We start from the raw sequence: 23,576 nt of genomic DNA on the forward strand, positions 1-23,576 counted from the left end.
ATATTCATACTTTAGAAACACTACATATTGGGTGTTAAAGTTTGTAAGTCTACGCAGACGAGCTGTTCAAAGTAACTTAAGAGAACATAAAACAAGAACATTACAACTAGGCCTTATTTAAGTAGACAAAGACCCCTTTATAGCACTTTTGTAACATCAAGAGACCAAAGCATAAGTGAAAATGGAGCTCAGCTGAGTCTGACAATGGGGCTCATTTTTAAGAATTGTCTATGGCCTTTAGAAAAAGCTACCACTCCTCACCCCATCCAAAATGAAATAAAAGGCTACTAAGAATCAGTTAATTCTGTGAAAACCACAGAGCCCAAAGGAATACAAATGTAAAAAGCTTACTTCAATCACTACATTTAATACGAAAATAAATTTAGAGTTTAATCTAGTGGTAACATTTCTTTATGAGTTCCTACTTCTCAGTGTTTCTTTTTGCACTGTATCTCAGCCTAATTACAGAAACAAAAATCCAAACCATCTGTTCAAAGGGAAAGTTTTGCATCACTGCTTCTCCATGTGGTTGTTCAGTTTATCCATCTCTCTCTATGCCTTCTCCTCAACTACGTACGTCAGCAGAGAGGCAGGCAACTAAAACTCTGGGCTCTCTACGGGCACAGGTATCTTGCCTTTTAACTTCAAAGCATACCTTGTTTTCCAAGTAAATAACTTCTGTGCTCCTAATGCATGAGCTGGAGTGGTAAAGTAAATGCTAGAACATTACCTTCTCCCTTGAAATCAATGACAGATTTTCTACCAGTTTTAAGAGGTGTGCGATCTTATTTACGTGTCTAATCACATTACCAAAGTTGTACAACAAAATCTACATAAATTATGTTTACATTTGTATTCTTTCACAAATTAATTCATTTCAATCTTCTATTACCTGCTACTTCAACTGCTGTCAGATGGACCTCATTCATTATTAATTCAGACTGGCTTAAAAAAATAATTTAAAAAAAAAAAAAGCGCTAATGGCTCTAAACCTGAGAGAAAAAAACCTAAATTGCCTTACATATCTATATATATTTCATCTTCTTGCAGTAATAAGTCACACACAAAACACCTGTACCTTTCTTTTGGCACAATGAATATTTTAGGAGTCCTTCAAGTCTTAACTCAAAGAGATTCTTTACTGAGTATTGTCTACTGAAGTCCACAAAAAATTAAAACAGTCTTTCAAAAGGAAAGAAAAATTTACAATTGTACACAAAAAGTCTTGATTTTTATTGACATTTCGAGTCTTGTATCAAACAAAAACTTTTCTTCAGACAAAAATATTCTCTCAGTGTCCTCCAGATACCAGGAACTCTGAATTGGTCCTTTAGTGCCGCTGCTTGCTTTGTCATCTTCACAGAAGTCCACAAGCTTGGGCTGTTCCATTAGGTCCGATTTTATCGCGTGAAGGAACGTACATGGCGACCTCTTCCACTGCCTCCACTAACAAACTTCCCTCTCGAGCCACCACTGCTACTACTATTAGCACTTGTCCAGGACGGTCCAATTCCTCCACGGCCTCTGGAAGCACGATCGCGAGGACTCGGTCGGTAGCCTTAAAGCAAAGAAAAGTATACTCAGTTGGAAAAAAAAAAAAAAAAAAAAAAAAAACCCTAGGCGTAGCAGCTGGTGGTGAAGAGTAACCCAATGGGAAAAAAAAAAAAAAAAAAAAAAAAGCCCTAGGCGTAGCAGCTGCTGTGAAAGCATAAGAAACAAAAACAAGATGAGACACAAACGGAGTCTGTTTTCTCCTTTTAATTGTCACTTTTCTTTTAGGCCAGCATTTTTGCTTTGTTTTGCTCTATATTACCATGTAGGCACGAAGACAACTGAATTGCAAAAATCTGAAAGCAAAGTTAAGATTCTGCGATCAAGCGTTCAATTCAGCAAGTTTTATGGGTTACAGGGCAGTTCGCATGACAGTGTGTATCTGACACAGTCTCAGTGACAACTGTTCATATATGCTTAAAACATTTGCTGAATTTCAAGGTGTCTGCTGCATCCTTGCATGGTTTCATTTGTAAAGCAAAAATGAAATTCAAGGAATTTTCTATAGTTCGATGCCCATATGAATACCATGTACCTATAATGGTCTCAGTGGTGGCAGTGGACCCCTGTTAAAATTGCTTTGACCACCTCTACTGTCATTGTAGGTTCCCCTGGGCGTACTCTGTGCACTCCAACTTGAGCCTCGAGCGCCTTCACGACGACTGTAATTTCCTAGATTGGGAGAGAAAAACCCACGCACTGTTGAGCAAACATTATTTCTTAAAATTTTCATTCCAATCTTGACAATACTCAGGGTAGTAAACATAATATTTACATTAATTCAAATAGAAAAAGCTACTCTGCATCAAAATACCCTCAGTATTCTAACTCAAAGCCTACAAGATACTGTATTATACACACAATGAGAGGAAAGGATCTGTTTTTCAGACATGAACTCAAGCTTAAAGAATTCACAGTATCTAGTGTGTTAAGATAGAGTCACATTCTTTAAGGTTTTGTGGTAAAGTAAATCCTAGTATTTATAGCTTTACTAAATGGAAGTATTTTCTGTTTCTACTGTGCAAGGACTTGCCCTAATTATGGGATGGAAGGGAAAGGAATGCAACCTTCTTCATACACAAAAGAAACTTAATACTCTGTAGATAGAATCTCCAGGCTCACTGAAAATCGCGTCTTATTCTCGTCAGGATCGTCCATCTTTTTATTCAAAAGCCTCATTTAAACCCAGAGATGTCTTGCGATGCTTGATTTCAGGAACTACCACATCACAAATGGTAGAGAGGGCTTTTTATTTTTCTGACTGCATCTCTGAAGCACTCCAACAGTTGCTAAAAGAAAACATCTAACTCCTTTAGTAAAAGAGAGGGACAGAGAGGCAACACAGGAACTAGCAGCCTTGTTTCAACTCCACAGCACTTGAGAGAACCTTTTCTAGTGCTAAACAACTTACTTCAAAAACACTGCTTCAGGAACATCTCATACCACGGATGAGTTAGTGAATTGGCTTAGTATTACTGAAGCATTTTTAGCATTTATTTACTCCAATTCCAGTACAGGACACAACATACCTTTTGAAGCAGGTGGTGTAAAGAACCTGTTCTGACTGTGAAAAGCTCCTCGTCCTCCACGATTTCCTGAGAACCCACCACGTGAAGAAATCTTCTGCGACACTTTCGGTGGCCTTTTGGCTGGTGGTATCCCATCTGGAGCAACCACTTCTTTGCTCTCTGCAGCAACAAAATCATCTACGTGCATGGAGGGCGGCCTGCTCGTATTCTGCTTCCTCTGACGGAAGATATCGTGTGGTCGAATTCCTTGCCCAAATCCTCCCCTGCCTCTTCCTCTTGGTGGTGGCACAACGTGAGCTCTCTTTGCAGGCTCTATGTACTCAGATTTTCCACTGTCATGACAAACCATGATTTATTTAGTTAATGCAAAACTGTATTCATACTGAATTCTCCATATCGGAGATACAATTTGAAAAGTATTTGACATTTTGAGAACATACAAACCAGTGCTGAGTAGACTGTTTACTCATTAAATTCATCTTACCTTGAAGTTATGAAGGTCTCATGCTTGTGTTTGCCAAGTTTGAATCCTTTTGTGGTTTTTGTGCGTCCAGGAGATGATGGTTCTGACAAAAATGACCTCTCCAATTCAGCTTGCAAGTCAAAGTCACTGCAGCCCTTCTCTGACAGCTCAATTAAGTCAACTTTTACCTGCAATGACAGAGTTTCGTTTTACCACAATGATCATTACTAGCACCTCTGAAGAAGAAAACACACTGCACCAAGATAGATGAGATTCAGCTTCTACTAGAGAAAAAAGCTCCATTCTCTACCTTTTAATGCAGCAGAGTGGCTCAAAACAAAACACAGCAGTAACAAATCAAAAAAGCAGCAGAGCTGCAACAAAATTGTCTTGATGGGTCTGAATCTCAACAAAGTCAAGGGCACAGCTTTCAAGTATGAACACCTGTCTTGTCACTAAATGACCCGCAGTAAGGCACTCTCCTGCTTAAGCTACCATCCTATAAATTTATTAATGCTGCTTTCATGCAGCAATCAACAGGTTTGGTTTTGCTTCAGAAACTAAAACACAAATATCTTTGCATGTAAATGAAAAAAAAAAGTAAAACTAAAAACAGAATTAAGGCAATGAAGTCAACAGAAACTGATTATACTCATATAAGAAGCCAAGACATTGCCAATTGCTTAGTTTTTTAAAAAAAGAATATTACTGTATATTTTTCAAAATTACATTTAAAGTTCAGACTATAAAAATCCAGCTTCAAATACTGTGAAAAGGTTTTGTGCAAGTAGTTTCATTTACTACTGCCTTTTTTTCCATTTTTGACACATCAGAACAAACTTTTTAGAAAACAAATGCAGTTATCAGGCTCTTTGGGTATTACTGCCACGACAGAAGACAAGCAAGGAAAAGGAAATAAATCACTTTCTTTGTCTATGTTTAACACAAACAGCTGAAAAGTCCCAGCAATGCAAAAGCAGGTTAGGACTGACACAACTGTTGCTCTAGAGGAGATGACTTCTGCATTACAGCACTGTAGAAGGTGCCAGTTTTGTGGCTGCTTCCAAGTGAACCCAAACGCACTTGATAACCTTTAACAAATGCCAACTCCTGTATCTGGGTCAATTTACAAGGGTGAGCTCAAGAAAACAATCTGTTTGGCTACACAAATTTCTGATGCTACTAGCTCAGGTTAACCCTCATTTTTAAATCCACTTCAGCTATGTTAATGAAGCCTTTTACCATATCCAGATCAGTGTCTATTTCTTCAGCCTGAAAGGGTGAGAACCACATGGACTTCAGCTGGTCATCCATCACATCTGCCAACACATACGTAGTCCTGCAACAAAACAATGCCAAATGCCAATTTGGTCACAAACTACAACCAACTGCAAGCACATGCAGCATTAAGAACCTGGGGTGAACGTTGCTGTCTTACCCTCGACACTTGTGTGAAATTAAATACACTGGAACAAGTAAGGAGTAGTGACAACAGTGCTGTTTAGATCCTGTTTCTAATACACTCATGCATAAATTACTGCATTTGCTTAAGTGAATCACAGGTAGCATGCTCACACACTTAACCATTTTACCTGTTGTTAAACAAATTCTGAAGAGAGTCTGGTGCAGAAAGAATAGGCTCTACATCTTGGTCACTCAGCGGACAAGAATCACCCGCTGATTCCAACATCTGCCTCACTCCAACAATGTTGTCCAGTAGGGATTCAAGGCCATCATCTTCCTTAGAACGATCCTAAGTTAACACATCACAAGTCAGAAGTTTTCCCCCCCCTCCTCAAAGAAGGAAATATGCTTTTGCTAACTAAAGAAAAAAATAGGGGGACACACAGGCAACACTACTCAAAACAGTCTATCCACCCACAGACAGTGAAACTAGGACACCCAAGCACACAAACAAGAGCAAAGAGCTTCTCAGTATGCTACAAGACAAATCATGTCACCACATACATACTGTAGTCTTTGTTTCCAGCTTGGTTAACAAGCTCTCTGCTACAGCATTTCAATGTCCTAAGTGTCTGCTATTTCTCCTTCAGCACAGTTGTGGCTTTTAATCTCCTACCACAGAGGTAGGAGGCCATAGAAGGAACAGGAGAGAGTACAGCACTGGAAAGGCATTTGTGACCTACAGGCTGTGGAGCATCTGTTTTATGGATTTTTCCAAATTAGTCACCTAATGCACGGCTGCCATCAATTATGTAGGATTAGATTTCAATATTAAAGTTAGGTTTGCGATTAGAATCACAAAAATGTTGGATACAATGAATTCTGCATGTCCTCTAGTCTAATCCCCCTGCTGCTTGAAGCAGGTCTACCATCAAAGCCAGATCAGGTCAACACAACTTTAGCCACAAAAAAAGCTACAATGACAGAGTCCACAGCCCCTCTGTGCAACCTGTTACACTGCTGCACTTCTCTCTCAGTGACTTTTTTTTTTTTTATTATTTTCCTAATGTCAACTTCAACCTCTGAAGCCACAATTTGGGGCCATTACCCCTTGTTTTAACATCTGGAATTACCAAAAGGAGTTTGATTCCACCACCTTTGTTACTGTCCCCCAGAGAGCTCAAAGTAGTTCTGAGATAGCTCCTTAGCCCTCTTCATCAGGCTACTTCCTCCTGTTTCCACAGCACTTGTACTCTAGGTCCTTGACCACCTTGGTAGAACCCTCTTCAGTTTTCCTAGATCTCTCCAGAACTGTTGAGAGGGCAAAGCTGGCCAAAGCTGTACACAGCACTCCACATAAGAGCTCACCAGCATCCCGTAGAGGGAAGACAGTAAGGTCCCTTGCTTTGCTGACCATGCTCCTTCCAGGATAGCTCAGAACAGAGTCTGCCTCATCTGTAGTGACCTTGCACTGGTGGCCCACATTCAACGTAACATCCACCATACACACCCAGCCCTTTTCAGCCCAGCCCGCATCAAGGCATGGGGTTATCCTGCTCTCACTGCAAAACTTTGCATTTTTCCTAACAACAGACACGAGCTTTCTCCTGAACCAATCCTAAAATGTTTGAGGTCCCTCTTGGATTGAGACTTTGCTGTTTGTCACTTTAGCCACCCCTAGCGTAATGTCATCCACAAGTTTATTGAAGATGTATCCATCCTTCAGGTCTCTGGTGAAAACATCCAACGATATCAGCCCCACTATCGACTCCTAAGTATTCCACTTGTTACTGGTGTGCTAGTTTTGGCTGGGATATAGTTAATCTTCTTCACAGTAGCTAGTATGGGGCTGTGTTTTGGATTTGTGCTGAAAACAGTGTTGATAATACAGGGATGTTGTCATTACTGCTGAGCTGTGTTTACACAGATTCAAGGTTTTTTCTGCTTTTCACACCACCCCACCAGCGAGTAGGCTGGGGGTATTGAAGAATTTGAGAGAGGACACAGCCAGGACAGCTGACCCCAGCTGACCAAAGGGATATTCCAGACCATATGATGTCATGCTCAGCATATAAAGTGGGGGGAAAGGGGGACATTCGGAGTTACGGCATTTATCTTCCCAAGTAACTGTTACATGTCTCTTGCTTTCCTGGAGATGGCTGAACACCTGCCTGCTGATGGGAGGCAGTGAAATAACTCCTTGGTTTGCTTTGCTTGCACACGTGGCTTTTGCTTTCCCTATGAAACTGGCTTATCTCAACATGCGAGTTTTCTCACGTTTTTCTCTTCTGATTCTCTTCCTCATCCCACGGTGGGGGAGGAGTGAGCAAGCAGCTGTGTGAAGCTTAGTTCCTGGCTGGGGTTAAACCATGACAACTGGTCACCAGTAACATCAGGCCACTGCTGAGCAGTATTACATTAACACCACTCACCACTATTGAGCACTCCGTTGTACCCATTCGCTGCCTTTCATCACACAGTTAAACTGCCTATGCTTTTCTGGTGTGCAAATACTCTCATCAGCACTAGGGGATCCCAGTTCTACCTGAAACTTCTTAGCATTACCACAACACAAAGAAAGTCAGAAACCATCCTGCATCAGAATAGATTATTTTAGACATCCATATTAAAACAACGGCAACAGCTATAACCAGTTCTGCAAGGTATGCTGCAGAATTGTGCACCCTTCTCATCAAGGAGGGACAAGTCTGTATTGTTTTAAAAACACATTCAGATACAAGGCCACAACATAAACTTGATTATTTAAATTCTTTTACCATAACATGTTTCTCCAGATCAAGCAGCAGGTTTTCTGGGGTTTCCTCTTTGTTCTGTAGCAGATGTTTTAACTCTGCAGTAGTTAGACCCAGAGTTCTGCCTGGATGAGATCCATCTGCTTCCATAAGGCTTCCGTCATCTCCACAACATCCCTGTAATATTTGACAAGTGGGAAATAAGTATACATAATATTCTGGACTGCAAACCCCTCAGAATTCAAATGTACATTAGAGCAAATCTAGCAAAACAAGAGTAATCTCTTGATTTAAAAACATACTATGCAAAATATTTTCATAAAGTACACTCCAGTAGGCAAGTTTAGATGCTGCATCAAGATGAACACAATTCTTTGCTATACAAGCTGAAGTGTGTATCACAGAATTAACAAGTATTTTAGATTCCTTTCTATACTGCATATGAATACAGCAACTCTCTAGCAGGATGCCATGAATCTAAAACCTGGACGCAACAGCACTGATTTCCTAAGTGAAAAGCATACACTGTTCTTCCTACTGAAAAAAAACCCTTTTATTTACTAAACATACGTTCTGCCCAGCTTTCATAGATTTCATTAAAAACTAAAGACGGCACTGACATTACTGATGGAAAAGCCTTAAACAGCAATCTCCACAGTCAACTGCTCCCTGAAATAATTGTTCCTGAACATGTCACACTGCAGCTTTCAGAGAAAAACAACTGTGTTTGTTTAAGTAGTCAATAAATTCACTTACCATCGTATCAGAGTTTAGAATCTGTCGCATAAAATCCAGAAAAGAAGAGGCCAGTTCACCTGTGTCTTTGCTAAAACTAGTTATTACTCGCTTTAATACAGTGTACAGAGCACTGCTGTGTTTTCTTAGAGAGCTGTTTTCATAATGAAAAGGGAGAAAACACTTAATTAGTGCATACATTGTGACCATGCCACTGTAACTTGCTACAAGAAAAAAAAAATATATACACACAAAATAAATTTGGTAAATTTTACAATTATCAAGTTGAGTTTTGATTACAAAGCTGGAGCTTCAATATTTTCTCTGTACTAGACTGCTGTTCACTCAGTGCTGTCTGCAGGTATTTCAGACCACACATGTACAGCTATATGTACTACAGCAATACCTCCAAGACCTGCTAGAAAGTACATTTTCATCTTTGGTGGAAAAGGCATAGGAGTACAGAAATATTTGCTTGCACAATGGCCTTATGTATAAAGCAGGATGATCATGCTTGCTATCACAATTTCACTGCAGCCCACGATGCCTACCTGCAGAAACAAACCAGAAAGGTAACAACAATGTCAACACAGAAACAGCAAGGCTGCACACTGAAGCTGATTTTACCCTGCTTATTTTTCATTTACAGGTTGCATAGCTTCCTGCAGTCTGAGCAGTACAGTTCTGTAGCACTGCTTAGAAGAGTGTTTTCAACAACCTTTTACCGACAAGGCTCCAGGTACTGCCTTTTTCTCATCAGGAACCTCAAAACTTGCTTGCCTCTCTGCACCTCACCCGTAGTGGACAGAAACAGGTCCAAATACAGGACAAGGAACTAAGTGTCAAAAAAACACAACACTGTCCAATGCATGTATATATTCTGTTCGGAAAAAAAGCAACAAAAAAACCCCACAAAACCAAAAAACAAACCCACACATAATTTCAAAAGCCTTAAGATCAGAAAACTCTGGGGAAGTGTAAACTGAAACCCCTCAGAATAGAGGAAATGACAGAGAGCTCTCCAATGTCCCAGCCAAGAGCTCTAACTACCAAGTGACTCAAAAGGAAAGAACACAAGTCCTGTATCTCATTCTAATCCTCCAGTCTTGGAGTGGGGAAATGGAGCGTATAAATCTTTTTTTCAATGCTTGCTTTGTTTCTTGAAAGGAAGTGCTCCTGTGTGCATACTTAGAAACGATTCAGAGGTAAAATCTCAAATGAAAGAAAACCAGAATACTGGGTGAAACATTAAAGCTCCAAACAAATGAAGGTTCAGGTGCCTTATCCTCAGTATCTCCTACTAGATGAGTAGGAAATTATTTCACATTGCAGAAGTTTTTAAGCAATGTTAAGTTGTCAAAGATATCTTAAAATACCATACCTCTTTAAGTGATAGAAGCCATAGTCATGCTCTGTAAGGAACATCATTGTTCGGATACATGTCAGCAGACAATTGTAACTGCTCTCAGAATTAGTTAATGTTTCCATCAGACAGTCACAGATTAAGGGCATCAGATCTTTGCTTGGTAAGGAGTTTGAAAGCTGCTCTGATTCAGGCACAGAGCCTTCTGATGAACTTGGTAAAATTAGTGAAATATCCTATAAAAAATGATTATACACATAATCTGTAAAAAATGCATTTAGTATACCAGCAATAAGTATAAATAATACATTGTCAGAAGCACTAGATTCTTTCACTACCCCTTTATCACCTTATTGCAGTATTTCAGTTATTACTGACCAGTAAAATAATAACCCAGAGTATCCTTTTAATTTGGTTCTGTTAAGGGTTATAAACCATTATTGATTTTTAAAAACATAAAAGCTTCAAAGGGTGAAATGTGATAGCAAAGCCACAACCAAAAGCCAAAGAGGCACTGGATAACATGCACAATTTCTTGCCTAGGTAGGCAAACTGACCCTTAATCTCAAAACATTCATCAAAATAGGAGGAGCAGATGAGGTCACTTGGCTCGTAGGCTTGGAGAAGAGAAGGCTGAGGGGTGACCTCATCACAGTCTACAACTTCCTCAAAGGGTGCAGCAGAGGGTCAGGTGCTGATCTCCTCTCTGGTGACCAGCAACAGGACATGAGAAAATGGATTGAAGCTGCATCAGGGGAAGTTCAGGTTGGACATTAGGAAAAGGATCTTCACAGAGGGGGTGGTCAGTCACGGAAACAGGTTTCCCAGGGAGGTGGTCACAGCACCAAGCCTGTCACAAGTTCAAGGAGCATCTGGATGATGCTCTTAGTCATATGGTTCAGCTTTGGTAGTCCTGCAAGGAGCAGGGAATTGGACTCAGTGGTCCTTACGGGTCCCTTCCAACTTGAGATATTCTATGATTCTGTGGTTCTCAGAAAATTAAGAGGCTGCAGACACCACCCAGGAAGTTTTAGATCTACTGCCCCCTCCACATTTTACATGAATTAAAACAAGATCGACTTTCACATTGAATTTGCATTGGCAAAGAGCTCTCATTTATATGCAAATGGCTTATCTGACTCCTACAATCATCAACACACATGCATTAAATATAGAAAATACCTGATCACAGAGGGACTGCAAAAGGGAAGTTACATATTCAGCGCACTGTTGATGAGTGACATTGTCCCCAGCTGATCGCATCAAAGCCAAGAGCTCCTGGAAAGCCTCTGCATATTTTTCATCACCTTTAGTAGTTCCATTGATAAGGTGCAAAATAGCCAGCTTACAAGCTTTATGTGAAGCCAGGGCATCCAATAAAGCAAGCAATCGAGTGGTCTGTCCAGTGTACTGTTTCTCTTTATCTTCCGTGTTGCTGAAAAAATAACAATGCGCTTTGAAAAAGCTGTTTTGAAGTGACCTAAATTTGTAGTATTCAACTTCTTCCAGCTTACAAACATCTACATTTTTTCCTGTTAGTATGCAAATTCCAGTATAGCTAACTTTACTGGCCTACTTTTCTTATTTATATCAGGATAGGTCCTTTAGAAGAACTTCAGATGAGATAAGGCTTTGTAGAGACAACCTGAAGAAAATCTTCCTAAAACATTTACCATAAACATACACTGTGAAACTGTCTACATCAAAACTTAAAAGTATGACATGGTTCCTTCGCAACATTAAACATTACCAGGACACAGTAAATAGGACTGGACCGAGAACTCATTCAGTTCATAATGAATAACTAATATTCCTGAAAGTATTTTCCTCCTGCTAAATCTACTGTACAGAACCGAGGTGAATTTCGTAGTTCACTAAGAAATATTTGCAATAGAAACAAAGATACCTTTGTAAATCTTCTACAATCAGATCCAATACAGTCCTCATGATAAGAAGAGCAGTAGGTGAAGCCAAGTCACACAGCTGAACACAAATACGTCGCAGCATATGCTGAATAGGCTGGCAAGATGAACCAGAGAAAGATCGAACAATCTCTTGTATCAGTTTGGCTTGAACATGAAGATGCATACTCCACAGCTTCCTGGTGTTGAGTGCCACCGAAATATCATGTGGTTCAATTACCTGCAGAAACAGAAGGACAGGAGGTTTTCCCTTTCAACTTTTACCATAAAACCTGAATTCCACAACAAGGTATAAACAAGGACTAAATACTAATACTGTCCTCATAAAAACACGCAATGTCATTTTCATTATCATCACTGAATGACAGGGCATGATTCCAGCAAATTAGGTATTCCTTCGGGGGCATAGGCTGCACCTTTTATGCTTACTTATTAAAGATCACAAATTCAAGATCCATGCCAAAAAAAGAAAGTCTTAATACACCAAGAGTTTGGTATTCAGGGTTAAATTCAAAGGCTTCACAGCCAATCACTTAAGTAATACAATGGGAGTCTAGATACTTTCACAAGGGACAAAAGAACAAGATATGACTGCCAATTTCAAAAGATGTTCCAAATATGAAAAATTTTGTTTCTGATTAAAAAGATGTATCTTCAAAGAATCTATATGAACACAAACACTTTACAGAAACTAATTCATCCTTTCACATATCTTTTTTTTTCCACAACTACAAAAATTATCTGTTACACATAATTAAAATTATTTTAAAACTAAATAAACCTAAATTATACCTGAGTCGTCTGCATGGGCAGTGGAAGAGGCAACAATTCTGAAAGTAGTATAAGTCCAGAGAAAAAGCCCTCAGGAATTCTCAAAATTGAAGAGAGAACTTCCTTCAGCATTAGAGACCAAGTATTGCTCGCCAAAGTTTCTTCCGAAATGGTAAGCTTTTCATTAACACCTTGTGTAAAAGTCAGCAAGATATCAACAATGTCATTCTGAATTTTTTGTTCATCGCTATCTAAGCGGCCTGAGAGAGGAATAGAACACAGGAGCATGTGTAAAGAAACAAGTGCTGATGGAACACGCATGTCTTTGAATTCAAAAGATCCACCCCTCAGGAGCTCTGTTAGCATCGTTTTAAGGAGAGTAAGGGTACAGCGGGCCATAGAAATAGTAGTAACTCTGTGAAGTGTAGTGCCCATGTTGACATGGAGTCGCCAAGGCTGAATAAGTATGCTGTTCAGCTTCTGTAATACCCGGATGAAGGTGTCCATTCCCTCAGAAGAAAAGAGCTGAATAACTGCAAGATTCCATTTAAGGTCTTTCTGTTGACCTGTACAGAAAAGAAGTAACATTGCTGTATGTCTAATTTCCCCTGGGCAATCACAGTTACACTTCAGACATGTTAAAGCAGAAGACTCAGAAAACTGAGATTTCTATGTTAAGCAGTTCAACTATATCAGCCATACCTTCTACCAGAGGTGGCGGACATGCAACATGACAAAGAACACGAAGTGCAGTAGGAAGACCAACTCCATCTGGGGTCATCAAACTGTCAATGTTCTTTTAGGGTAAAAAGTAAAAAAGAGAAGAATTCACATTACAAGGAAGGACTTTACAACAAGTATATCACTATCTCAGTATTCAAATCTGCTATTTCGTTACTGTATTTCACAGAATTTAAGTTTAATTATTCCACCTTTTGGAAAGCAGTCACAAATACAGCAGAAGAAGAAAAAAAAAGAAAAGGAGGGCCAATGTTTGTGTTGTAGTTTTATGGCAAGCTAACAGACTTAAATAGTTGGATCTTCACGTCATGCAGTTACCTTAGATTTTGTTTCAATAAATATAACTGAGAGCAAGAACTCGCCTAGATAATAAGCTTTAATAAAAACATCTATTTTGGACAAGAGTGTATTATTTTTAAATACTATATGTTAGTACACACCTAAGATAAAATATCAAACTACAGAAGGTTTAAGCTTATACAGCACGATTGAAAGACAACATCTATTTGCATTTTTCTAACCTGTTTGATATATTCAATGAGATTTGGAATACAATTTATTTCAAATCTAAGATTTTTCAAAGGTTCCAGCCACTTGCTCAGCTCTGGGGAAAAAAAAAAGAACAAAAAAAAACAAACTTAGAGTTTATCAAGTAACTTTTGGCAATTAAAAAGTACTTAATTTACACAACAGGTACTAATGCCAAGTGTGAAATTTGAGAGGCATACATTGCAGCTCTAGTCAGCTGAAAAGCTTCAACAAGAATAAGACTTCAGAACAGGCAATATGTCTCATGTACACAGACAAAATTTGGCTCAAGTCACCATAACACTCAAATAATTTTCATCTTATTATTTGTACTATTTGAAATTAAACACATTTTATAGAAGACATTAAATGTCTCACTGTCAGCTAAAGAAAAAGCCATCAAGAGCAAGGATCAAAGCACAATCCCCTTAATGTACATAACAGGTTATTACAAACTGAATACAAAACTCCTATTAAACGCCAAAATGGAGCCAATCTCTGCACGACTAATGTAGTCACTGTGCAAGTCCTTATAGATCAACAGCCTCTCTCCCAGTCCAGAATAACCTGAAAGTCCCATTTTTCTGGGACAAGAGAATTAAAGTTTTAAAACCCATTGTTCCTGGACATGTTTAAAAGACTGTGAAGGTTCAAAGGTCAACTGGATATGAACTGTTCTCAGACTGATTTTATTATTTGGTTTAAGAATATAGCCCCACTTCTTATGAAACTGATGATCAGGTGAGGAGAAAAGTAAAAGCACGACAGAGGAGGGAATTAAAACTTTGAAGAAGCTTCTCTCAGTGCATTTAAGTTTTTAAAAAACTGTTGGCATGTCTATACGAGTCAGTTAAGCAGTGCAGAGCACAACTTTGGACATCAAAGTTTCAACATTCAGGTGTCAGAACAGTCCCCAGCACTGTTTCCAAATGACCTAGGCCTGATTTGTGAATCAACATAAGCCAGGGAATACACCAAGACACAGTTTGGAGGTCAAAGGATTTATGGGTAACATGGACTATTCCATGCCAGTTGGCCTAGGTGCCAGAAAACAGTCTCAGGATTATTTATTAGTGTGTAAAGCCTCCGTAAGACTACATCACTAAAGGGAACAACAAAAACAAGAGTCAGCTCACTGATTAATTAGTCCATTTTTATGAAAATTTGCACTCCTATTTTCAACACAGAAATAATTTCAAGCTTCCTGTAATTATCCAAAATCCACAGTAGTTAATAATACTTGAAAAATAATTTTACTATAAAGAATTTCCTATTTAACTCTCATTAACAGAAAAAAATTACACATTACCTCAGTGACTCAACTAATCAGATGCAGCTGGACAAGGAATTTCATTACATACATTATCCAAACCAGACGATCATGAAGCACCAATTACCGACATATAAAAGGTTTCTTCTATACATTCAAACAACTCAGTTGATAATGACACATACCGTACCTTGCAATTTGGTGTTATTTTCATCTGCTTTACAAAGCTTCAGCAAAGGCGCCGAGTGCTGTTCCAGCATTTGGACATCACTGGAAGACTGAACCACGAGCAAAACAAGGATGCACGCATAATTATAAGCGACTGACTTCTTCGACTTGGAGTCTCTGAAACAAAAATAAGGATTTTCTTTAGATCTCAGCTAATACAACTGGGTATGTGTTACATTTTCATTCTTTGACCCCTAAAAATGTACCTAGAGAACTTTCACCTTCACCAAGTATTGCCACATATAATTATCAACCAAAAAACCCTACATTTTCTCCTATGTTTTTTGAAAAGTGAAAGCTTTCTTTTATATTCACTTCATATTTATTTCTGCATCCACAAAAGATGAGAGCGAGTCAAGCAGCACACAAATCTTTTTCCATAACTCTTTTACAAATCTTGTTTTAAAAGCGTTGCAACCTAAAGTAGTAAAACACTGTCCAGAGAAAGTAATGACTATTTTAAACACTTATAAAAACTTAAACAACTGAGAGAGTCCCAGGCCAGAGAAGTGTGCAGTGTCCAGTTTCCCCAGCCAAATCTTTTGCTTAAATGAAAACTGCCTACTTACTGATTTATTTTTTTTTCCACATATCCAGAAGTCTGACCTATATCACACCACCTTTGTAGCTGACCTATGCAGATTCTGGGCATTAAAGACTTGACAACAAATGACAGACCTAATTTTCTGTTACGTTCTTCTAATTAAAAGTCATTCCGTCTTTAAACAAAATTATCTAAAATAAAAAAATATTTTAGATTTACTAAGTTATTTATAAAAGACAGATACTTTTCAAATGCAAAAATCTAAAGAATGCAAATAAATGCATAAATTACCCTAAAGCTTCTTTGGAATAGTATTCCATTAGAGTAATGAGACTTTGGAGATTTTTCTCCAGACTGAACACATGAGCCACAGCAGATCTTCCCACAGGGTTAAAGGTAATCAAGTAAAGGTTGTGAAGCGTTCCCAGCAGATCTGAATGGTCCGTCTCCTCACTGGCTGTGCACCGCTGAAAGTGGCAGAATAATTCTGAAATGCACTGCAACGTCTGTGTTGAGTGCAGAAGCCACAGCGCAAAAGTATCCTCGTTGGCACCATCTGATTGGAGACCCTCCTCCTGATCTGGATCAGAAAACTGACAAAGTGCTCTAATCAACAAGTTCGTTGCTTCATACTCAGAAATAAAGAAAAGAAGACCCTTCTGTGATTGCGCCAGGAAACGTAATATATCTCGGATAGCTTGAAGCACGCCTGGATGTGCGCCTGTCACTGGAATAGACAGTAGCAAAGTAATGCATTCCAAGAAATGGTGACTATGAAGATATCTGAAAAAAAATGAGCAGGAAAATAATAATATTACAATCATCTGTCAACACTGCACAGTAACATCATATGAAACGACATGCCTGCCAGCTTCAGTACTTACTGCTCTGTGCACTATAAGAAATAATAACTGATTATGAAGTAGTACAAAATTTTAAACTTACAAAACACTTCAACTTATCTACAAAAAATAACACTTCCTATTTTATTAAATTTGCTATATCTGAATCATCATCAATGCTGCAGTAGGTGTTTTAAATATGCTAAGAAATCAATCATTATAGCATATATAAGAGGTGACTTTAAGACTTTTTGCATTATTTTCAGCCATGACCTACACTGCTGCTATCAAAGAAACCTATCAGCATTTAGGGAAATATTTTCTAGATAGAAATTTGCTAACTAAGAAATAATCCATAGTATCCTTGAAATGGCTGAAGGCAGATAGGCCTTGGCTCCTCTGCCCATGCTGTGAAACAGTGAGTCAGGCTGACACAACTGCACGACTTCTGACTGGGGCTGGCTCATCGTGCCAGCTCAGCAAACACAGGTATTCCAGACTCATTTTATCCATATGCACAGACATGTTCCAAGACAACAATGGGAAAACACTCTGGATCTACAATAATCAAGTACACACTTGTGCAGCACCTAGCACAACTGGCCAGGATCTATGAATGCAGCTGAAGTGCTAGCACAGTACCAGTAATAAGAAGAGGTTAACTTCTTGCTATATGCACAGTAGGTTGGTTGAAAGGCAACAAAATAACAGGTACATTAACTATCAAACTCCCTTGGACTTCACAGGCACAGTCCAGAATTCTCCGATAACATACAAAGTGAAACTATCTAGAGAAGCATTAGTCAGCAAGGTCATCCTTAAAAATCTCTCTGTATCAAGCTGGAGGAATTACACTCTAGAAAGTGAACTTGCAACTGCCATACCTAAAGAGGACAGGGTAAGGATCATCCCTTTCTGGAGGGCCTGTAATGCGTGCCATGGTTGGGAAAGATTTCACAGGTGGCTGAATCATTGTATGAGGAGCAGTTTCCATCAAATGGAAGATTTCTTCAAGAAGACTAACAAGTTTTTCCATCTCTCCTTCGCTTATATTAGAAGATTCCAAAAGATGATCCATGTCCATAGGAGTCTCCACATCATTCTCATATTCTTGGTTGGTTCTTTCAAGTCCTGCCAAGTCCTGGTCCTGTTCAGGCTCGGTGTGATTAGGAAGAGAAGGAGTGTTCTCTGCTAACTGATCAACCACCTTTTTAATATCTGACAGGATCTCATAGAAGTGACATTTCTGGAGAATCGCAGAACCAGCAGTAACTACTCTCACAGTCTGATCTAACAGTATAAGTTCCAGTAGTTTCTGATAACCACTTTTTTCATGTACATCTACGCCACCCCTTAGAAACATTTCCATTCCCTCAGTCATACTAATAACACTATCTAAAGCTTTAAAAGCATTCAGTTTAAGGGAGGATGATACATGATCTGCAAACAACAGTTCAAATAACACATTAATAACTCCTGCCTGCAAGAGCGCCGTTATTCCTTGAGTCCCACACTCTCCTAATGACGATACCAGTTTTGTCCCAGCTTTGAGTTGTCGGACGTTCAAAGCAATGGGCTGTTTGAGAGCTATCTGAAGGTTTAAAGCTTGCAGGGTCCAGTCTACTAGCTGGGTAATATAGTCTTGCTTTGTGTCTTTCACCTGCAGGTAGCTCAATCCTTTTACAATTAAGCTCGGAATTTCTTCTAATGCAGTGACCCACTTTGCACCCCTTTCCTCTTGATATAATTCCAGCAGTTCAGTTAACTTAACTGAGGCTTCCACTGCCCCTGAATTTTCTTTTTCTGGGTCTTGGTCCTTTATTTTACCAACTTCATTTTCAAATACAGTCTTGTAAGGGCAGCTGAAGTATAAAAGAGGTCCAAGCTCCCTTTCAAAAGGTTCGTAAGTCACAGGAGGCACAGATGCCAGATCTTCAGGAGTATATTCAATATCAAAGCTCGGATACTTAAATGTTTCACGTTCCAGGTCAGCAATTCCATCTTCATCACTTGAAATCTGCTCATATCCATCATCTCCTAAAAAGAAAAATATTAGAAAAATATTAAGTTATTAAATAAAATCAATTATGGATAAATCAGTTCATAAATGCTGAGAATATGTTCAAAATAAAAGAGTAATAATTTATTTAATACACATATTACTGGTTAGAGAACAATCATACACTAACATACAGAGAGCTTTTTCTCTCTACATAGAAGTGAAAGCCCCAGCTGACAGATTTTTTTATGTAAAAACAGAGATATTTAGAAGAATGTATAAAGCAAAAGTTTATCCAGGGTACACATTACTACGAGAATATTGTCCAATTTTCTTCCTATGATTGCATCTGTCATAAAACTTCTAGCATGAAATTTTGCATCGGTACGGGTGGGAACTTTAAGTAACAGAAGAAGATGACTACTGACATTACTACATAAACAATCTCTTTTTTTTTTTTAATTAAGAAATAATTTCTTTCACCACTTTCCTGTATTTTTAATCAGAAAAGGTAACAAGATCAAATGTTCATTCTCACCTATAAAAGCTGTATCTATTTTCCTCTATTTACAGAAAGTAACAGGAAGATTTACTATATAGGAATAAATATTCCACAGCAAAATACTGTTCTTGAGAGATGCCAGAAGAATAAATAAGGCAGGCAATGGTGCAATGACCAAGGGAAAATGATCCAGTTTTCTTTGCACCTAATCCTCCTAATGGCATTGCCATCAAAATTACATAAACCTGATTTTTTTCCTTAACATTTTACAACTTCACTTACCTTCACCTTCTTCCTCCTCTTCACCCTCTTCTTCATCTTCATCTTCCTCCTCCTCCTCCTCTTCCTCATCAGCAATACTTTCTACTGTATGTTCATCATCATCGTCATCATCATCATCATCCTCATCCTCCTCCTCCTCAACATCCACATCATCTTCATCCTCTCCTTCTTCTGGTTGATCTTCCTCCACTTCTCCATCATCAGAATACTGGCTTTCTTGATGAATTGATGTTCGATCAGGAGAAATGGGCTCAAAGTAATCTTCCCTATGGTCCACATCATCTTCTTTTTCCCCAGCCACTAAAAATACATACGAAGTTTAAGAAATAAGAGTACTTCTCTGAAACCCAATGCTCAATAATATGTTTTAGAATTCAACATAGTGGAGATACCAAAAAAAAAGCATCTTGAAGAAAATCTTCAGGTCATTTGACTCAACACAAGCAAAAAAACACTTAGTTCAGTAAGCCTATAAATATGTTAAGTGTTGGCACTTTTAAGACCAGAGAACTAGGCAGATTCTGCAGAGGGAGAATGAACACCAGAGTCAACAGAACATTTATATAAAATATGAGCAGCATGTTCAAGCAATGCACTTGTCAACAGCTGATATTCTCAAGTCTACTGACTTTTAAATTGATACAATAGCCAACAGATTTTGTTTCAAATCCCTTTCCTAAATCTGAATTTGTCCAGCAGGAGTAACAGCAAACAGGTAACTTCACACCAGACAGAAACACAAAATTCTGCCTCTGCTAAGCAGTGACATGCAGCAGAAAAAACACAGTCTGTTCTCACTCTACCTGATACTGGCATAGGTTCATCCTCATCATCATCAGGAGGAGGAGGGCCTGGAGGTGTCCTTGGTCCCCTAGGTTGTGGTCTTGGAGGGCTGCCATTGAACTGGTCTTCTTTCTCTCCGTCAACTGTATTTATTGTGAAAATAAAAACTTGCACTTAATGGAATCACAGGAATAAGAGCAGGAAATTTTAGTTTTTCAGTACTACTTTTGACTAGGGAAGAACTTCATTTTTCAGCTGTTATTTAATCTGTTTTCTGCATCTGCAGCATGTGAGGCAGTTTTCTGAAGTCACTTCTGATGTAAACAAGAACTACATCAATAAGCAAGCTTATTAATACTATTAGTGATTTTTAATATAATACTGTATTAAAATTAACTTGGGCAATTGCCAGTTTTGGCTTTGACACTACCAATACTCTAACTCTGCCAATAAAATCTGAGTTACTTAAAAAAAAGTTTACATTTTAATCACTGTCTTTTACAGTTTACAACTGTTATTTATTACATAGAGCATTCAAATTCTGCAGCCCAATAGCTGTACCTTGAACAAGACAGTTCTAATTTTAAATCTAAAACTAAAACTGAAGTAGGAACTTGATCATGGCTTCTATTCACAGCCATTCTAACACCAGTGCAAAGCAAGCAGTCTTCTATAATGTACTTTACATACAAGCATCAAAAGGAAAGTTAATTAGGATTGTGAAATTTTCCTGTCACGATTTCAATACTATTCTAATCACATTTTTTGAGATTTCAACCATCTAAATGAGTTCGCACAAATTAAACTGCATTTCAACCACCCTAAGTAATTAGGATCAAGTAATCCACCTTTTAAAATGCACTAGACAAGAATCTACTTAAAAACCATTCAATACAAATCTAAAAGCAAATACAAAACTAAAGGACAAAGACATAAAGCTAGAAAAACAGAGCCACTGAAATCTATTATGTGAGACAATTGGGGTTTTTCTCTGATAGGATACTATAATGTTGATTAAAAAAACCAAAAGAAGTCTGTCTTCTCACAAGACTTACCATGTTTTGGGTTTCTTTTCAAACCAGGCTGCTGCTGTGGAGGTGGTGGTGGAGGTGGGGGTGGAGGAGGTGACTCCCTCTCATGACTTATTACCCTGTCAACTGAGCCATATATTGCCAAAGTCAGACAGTTGTACCACCCTCTTAGAACCAATCCGTCCGTGTTGACCTGGTTTTTTTTAAAAAAGAAAAATCACTTAAAAGCAACACAAGACAACTTCAGAAAAGTTATTTTATAGTACTTAAATGTATCAATATCTGCATAAAAGCATGAAAGGAGAAGCGAACATTAAACTACCTCTTTAGCCCACATTTTGAAAACTGAGATAACTTTAAATATATAAATCATTACAACAAATAAATTAACTTTCTCTGAGAGCAATTCAATTCCTTGCAATATATTGCCTAAGCTACTACAGCCTATAAACGAAAAGAAAAAAACCATTACTGCGGATCACACAAACACTGATCTGAATGAAATAAACTCAAACAGAACTGAAAACTATATGCCTGGCTGTGGCCTGCAGCCATAATGTTTTGATTCATCTTTGCTCATAAGTAGCGAATAATTCTGTTGGTAATCTCCATAGGGACTGTCAAGCAATCAAATCTTCTATAACTCATGTCACGATAAGTGCAGACTTTAAAGTAATGAGTATCTGAACTACAGGCAGGTTTTAGAATAACATCTTAAACAATAAATACTTTACATGGCGCTAACACATCAAACAACCATGTCTATACCTAAACAACAGACATGTAGAAAAGGAGGTTTAAATCACACTGCATTACCTTTGCATTGGGTCTGAAAATAATTGAAGTGTTTTCATCATACTCAAGGCTGTTAAATAAAATATACAAAGTTATTTTTTCATTAATATATAGCATGTTTACAGGAATGAAACACAGTGGTACTAAACACATAAGCCCATAGTAAATCATTGAACACCTATTCCTATAAACAAGCATGCAGAATCACTTATTTCTACAAAACACTTTTCATTAATATATAAGGGCTCTCTAAGTTTAAAAATAGCAGAATCTTTTTTTTTTCTTTTAAGCATCAACCTCTGTCCTCCCACACAGACTGGAGAAAAGCCAAGAACACAAACTAGCAAAAACCAGACCAAACATGAAATTTACGGGAGATACTGATTCTCTATTGTGCATTTTCTACATTAAAAAATTCTAATGAAGAAAAGATAGATAATGAAGTCGCACACTAATCTTGAAAGTACTTACCTCCCCAGCCTGTCAAAAACAGGGGCACTTGGCTTGCTGACATTGTTAAAAAACAAGTCCAGTTGAAATGTATGTGGGGATGTCTCTCTGGAAACAGAATAAAAGTAAAAATTAAATCCATTGAGCTACTTATCATAGTAAGCAGAACTAAAAAGAGAAAAAAAAATCCTTTAAACTATGCTGTTTAAATAATTTCCCAAAATATTTACAAGTTCAGCAGACACATAAATGCATTTTACCTTTATATATGGGAGATTCTACTGAGACAAGTTCAAGAAAAAATAGCAGGAAGGTGTTCCTGAATCAGATACTGGGTGTCTTTCACTTACCCATAAGCCCTATTGTCAGGCAAACTTGTGTGAGCTCTCACTCCTGGAGGAATGACACGCACTTCATTTATGTAAACCACGCATGGAAAACGAACTACATCGATATTGGTACTCTGCTACAAAACAAAGAATGAAGAAAGTCTAAGAAATCTAAAATGCAAACAACAATGTACTCATATTCTTTATGGACCAAATTAAGGTTGCATTCCTAATAATTACAAAATGCAATTCAGTAAAATGCTAAACATTAAAATATGGTTAAACAGAAAAGTTTGAGGTTTATTATAATTTTTTGGCACGTTTCATATATTTAACACTATTTTTAATAGAAAGTGTTACTCGTTTATTTACACCATTTGATCCTTTTATTTGTAAGAATCTTTCAAACAGCAGCAGGTTTGGTTTTTATTTCCTGACAGATGTGTTGGTGAAGGTAAAAACTGGAACTTAAATTATTACCGAAAGACTGAGTATATGGTTTCCTTTTAGTAAAACATATAGTTAAAGAGAAAGAAAACGTGTATTTTAATTTTAAACATTAGCAAATGTTATATTGCAAATGTAATATCAGAAATTATAATGATACTATAAATCTGTTTTACTAGACCTGTACAAAAATTCTGTACAATGGTTATTTCTCCAATTTTACAACATCTGAAAACTTTCTGCAAGTAACATTTCACAGAATCACAGAATCTCAGGAGTTGGAAGGGACCTCGAAAGATCACCCAGTCCAACCC

The 23,576-nt window shown here is 38.0% G+C and overlaps 1 protein-coding gene across 1 annotated transcript; it reads right to left on the bottom strand.

The window, feature by feature from the left end:
• Positions 1-1,400: 1,400 nt before the first annotated feature.
• On the bottom strand, positions 1,401-22,952 carry KIAA1429 (KIAA1429 ortholog; the record flags this gene model as incomplete). Its single annotated transcript, XM_010189902.1, is given in 23 exon segments — positions 1,401-1,558; positions 2,080-2,223; positions 3,081-3,412; positions 3,565-3,731; positions 4,786-4,882; positions 5,136-5,296; positions 7,725-7,877; positions 8,457-8,589; positions 9,817-10,034; positions 10,981-11,233; positions 11,705-11,940; positions 12,513-13,057; positions 13,194-13,287; positions 13,754-13,836; positions 15,221-15,375; positions 16,094-16,585; positions 17,529-18,681; positions 19,428-19,727; positions 20,231-20,353; positions 21,266-21,434; positions 22,058-22,106; positions 22,508-22,594; positions 22,837-22,952. Coding segments are annotated over 23 exon segments (5,418 nt in total), but the record flags the coding sequence as incomplete, so codon positions are not given.
• Positions 22,953-23,576: the final 624 nt, after the last annotated feature.

This window comes from Mesitornis unicolor, unplaced genomic scaffold (genome assembly GCF_000695765.1).
Source record: "Mesitornis unicolor isolate BGI_N332 unplaced genomic scaffold, ASM69576v1 scaffold4048, whole genome shotgun sequence".
Taxonomy (NCBI): Eukaryota; Metazoa; Chordata; class Aves; order Mesitornithiformes; family Mesitornithidae; genus Mesitornis; species Mesitornis unicolor.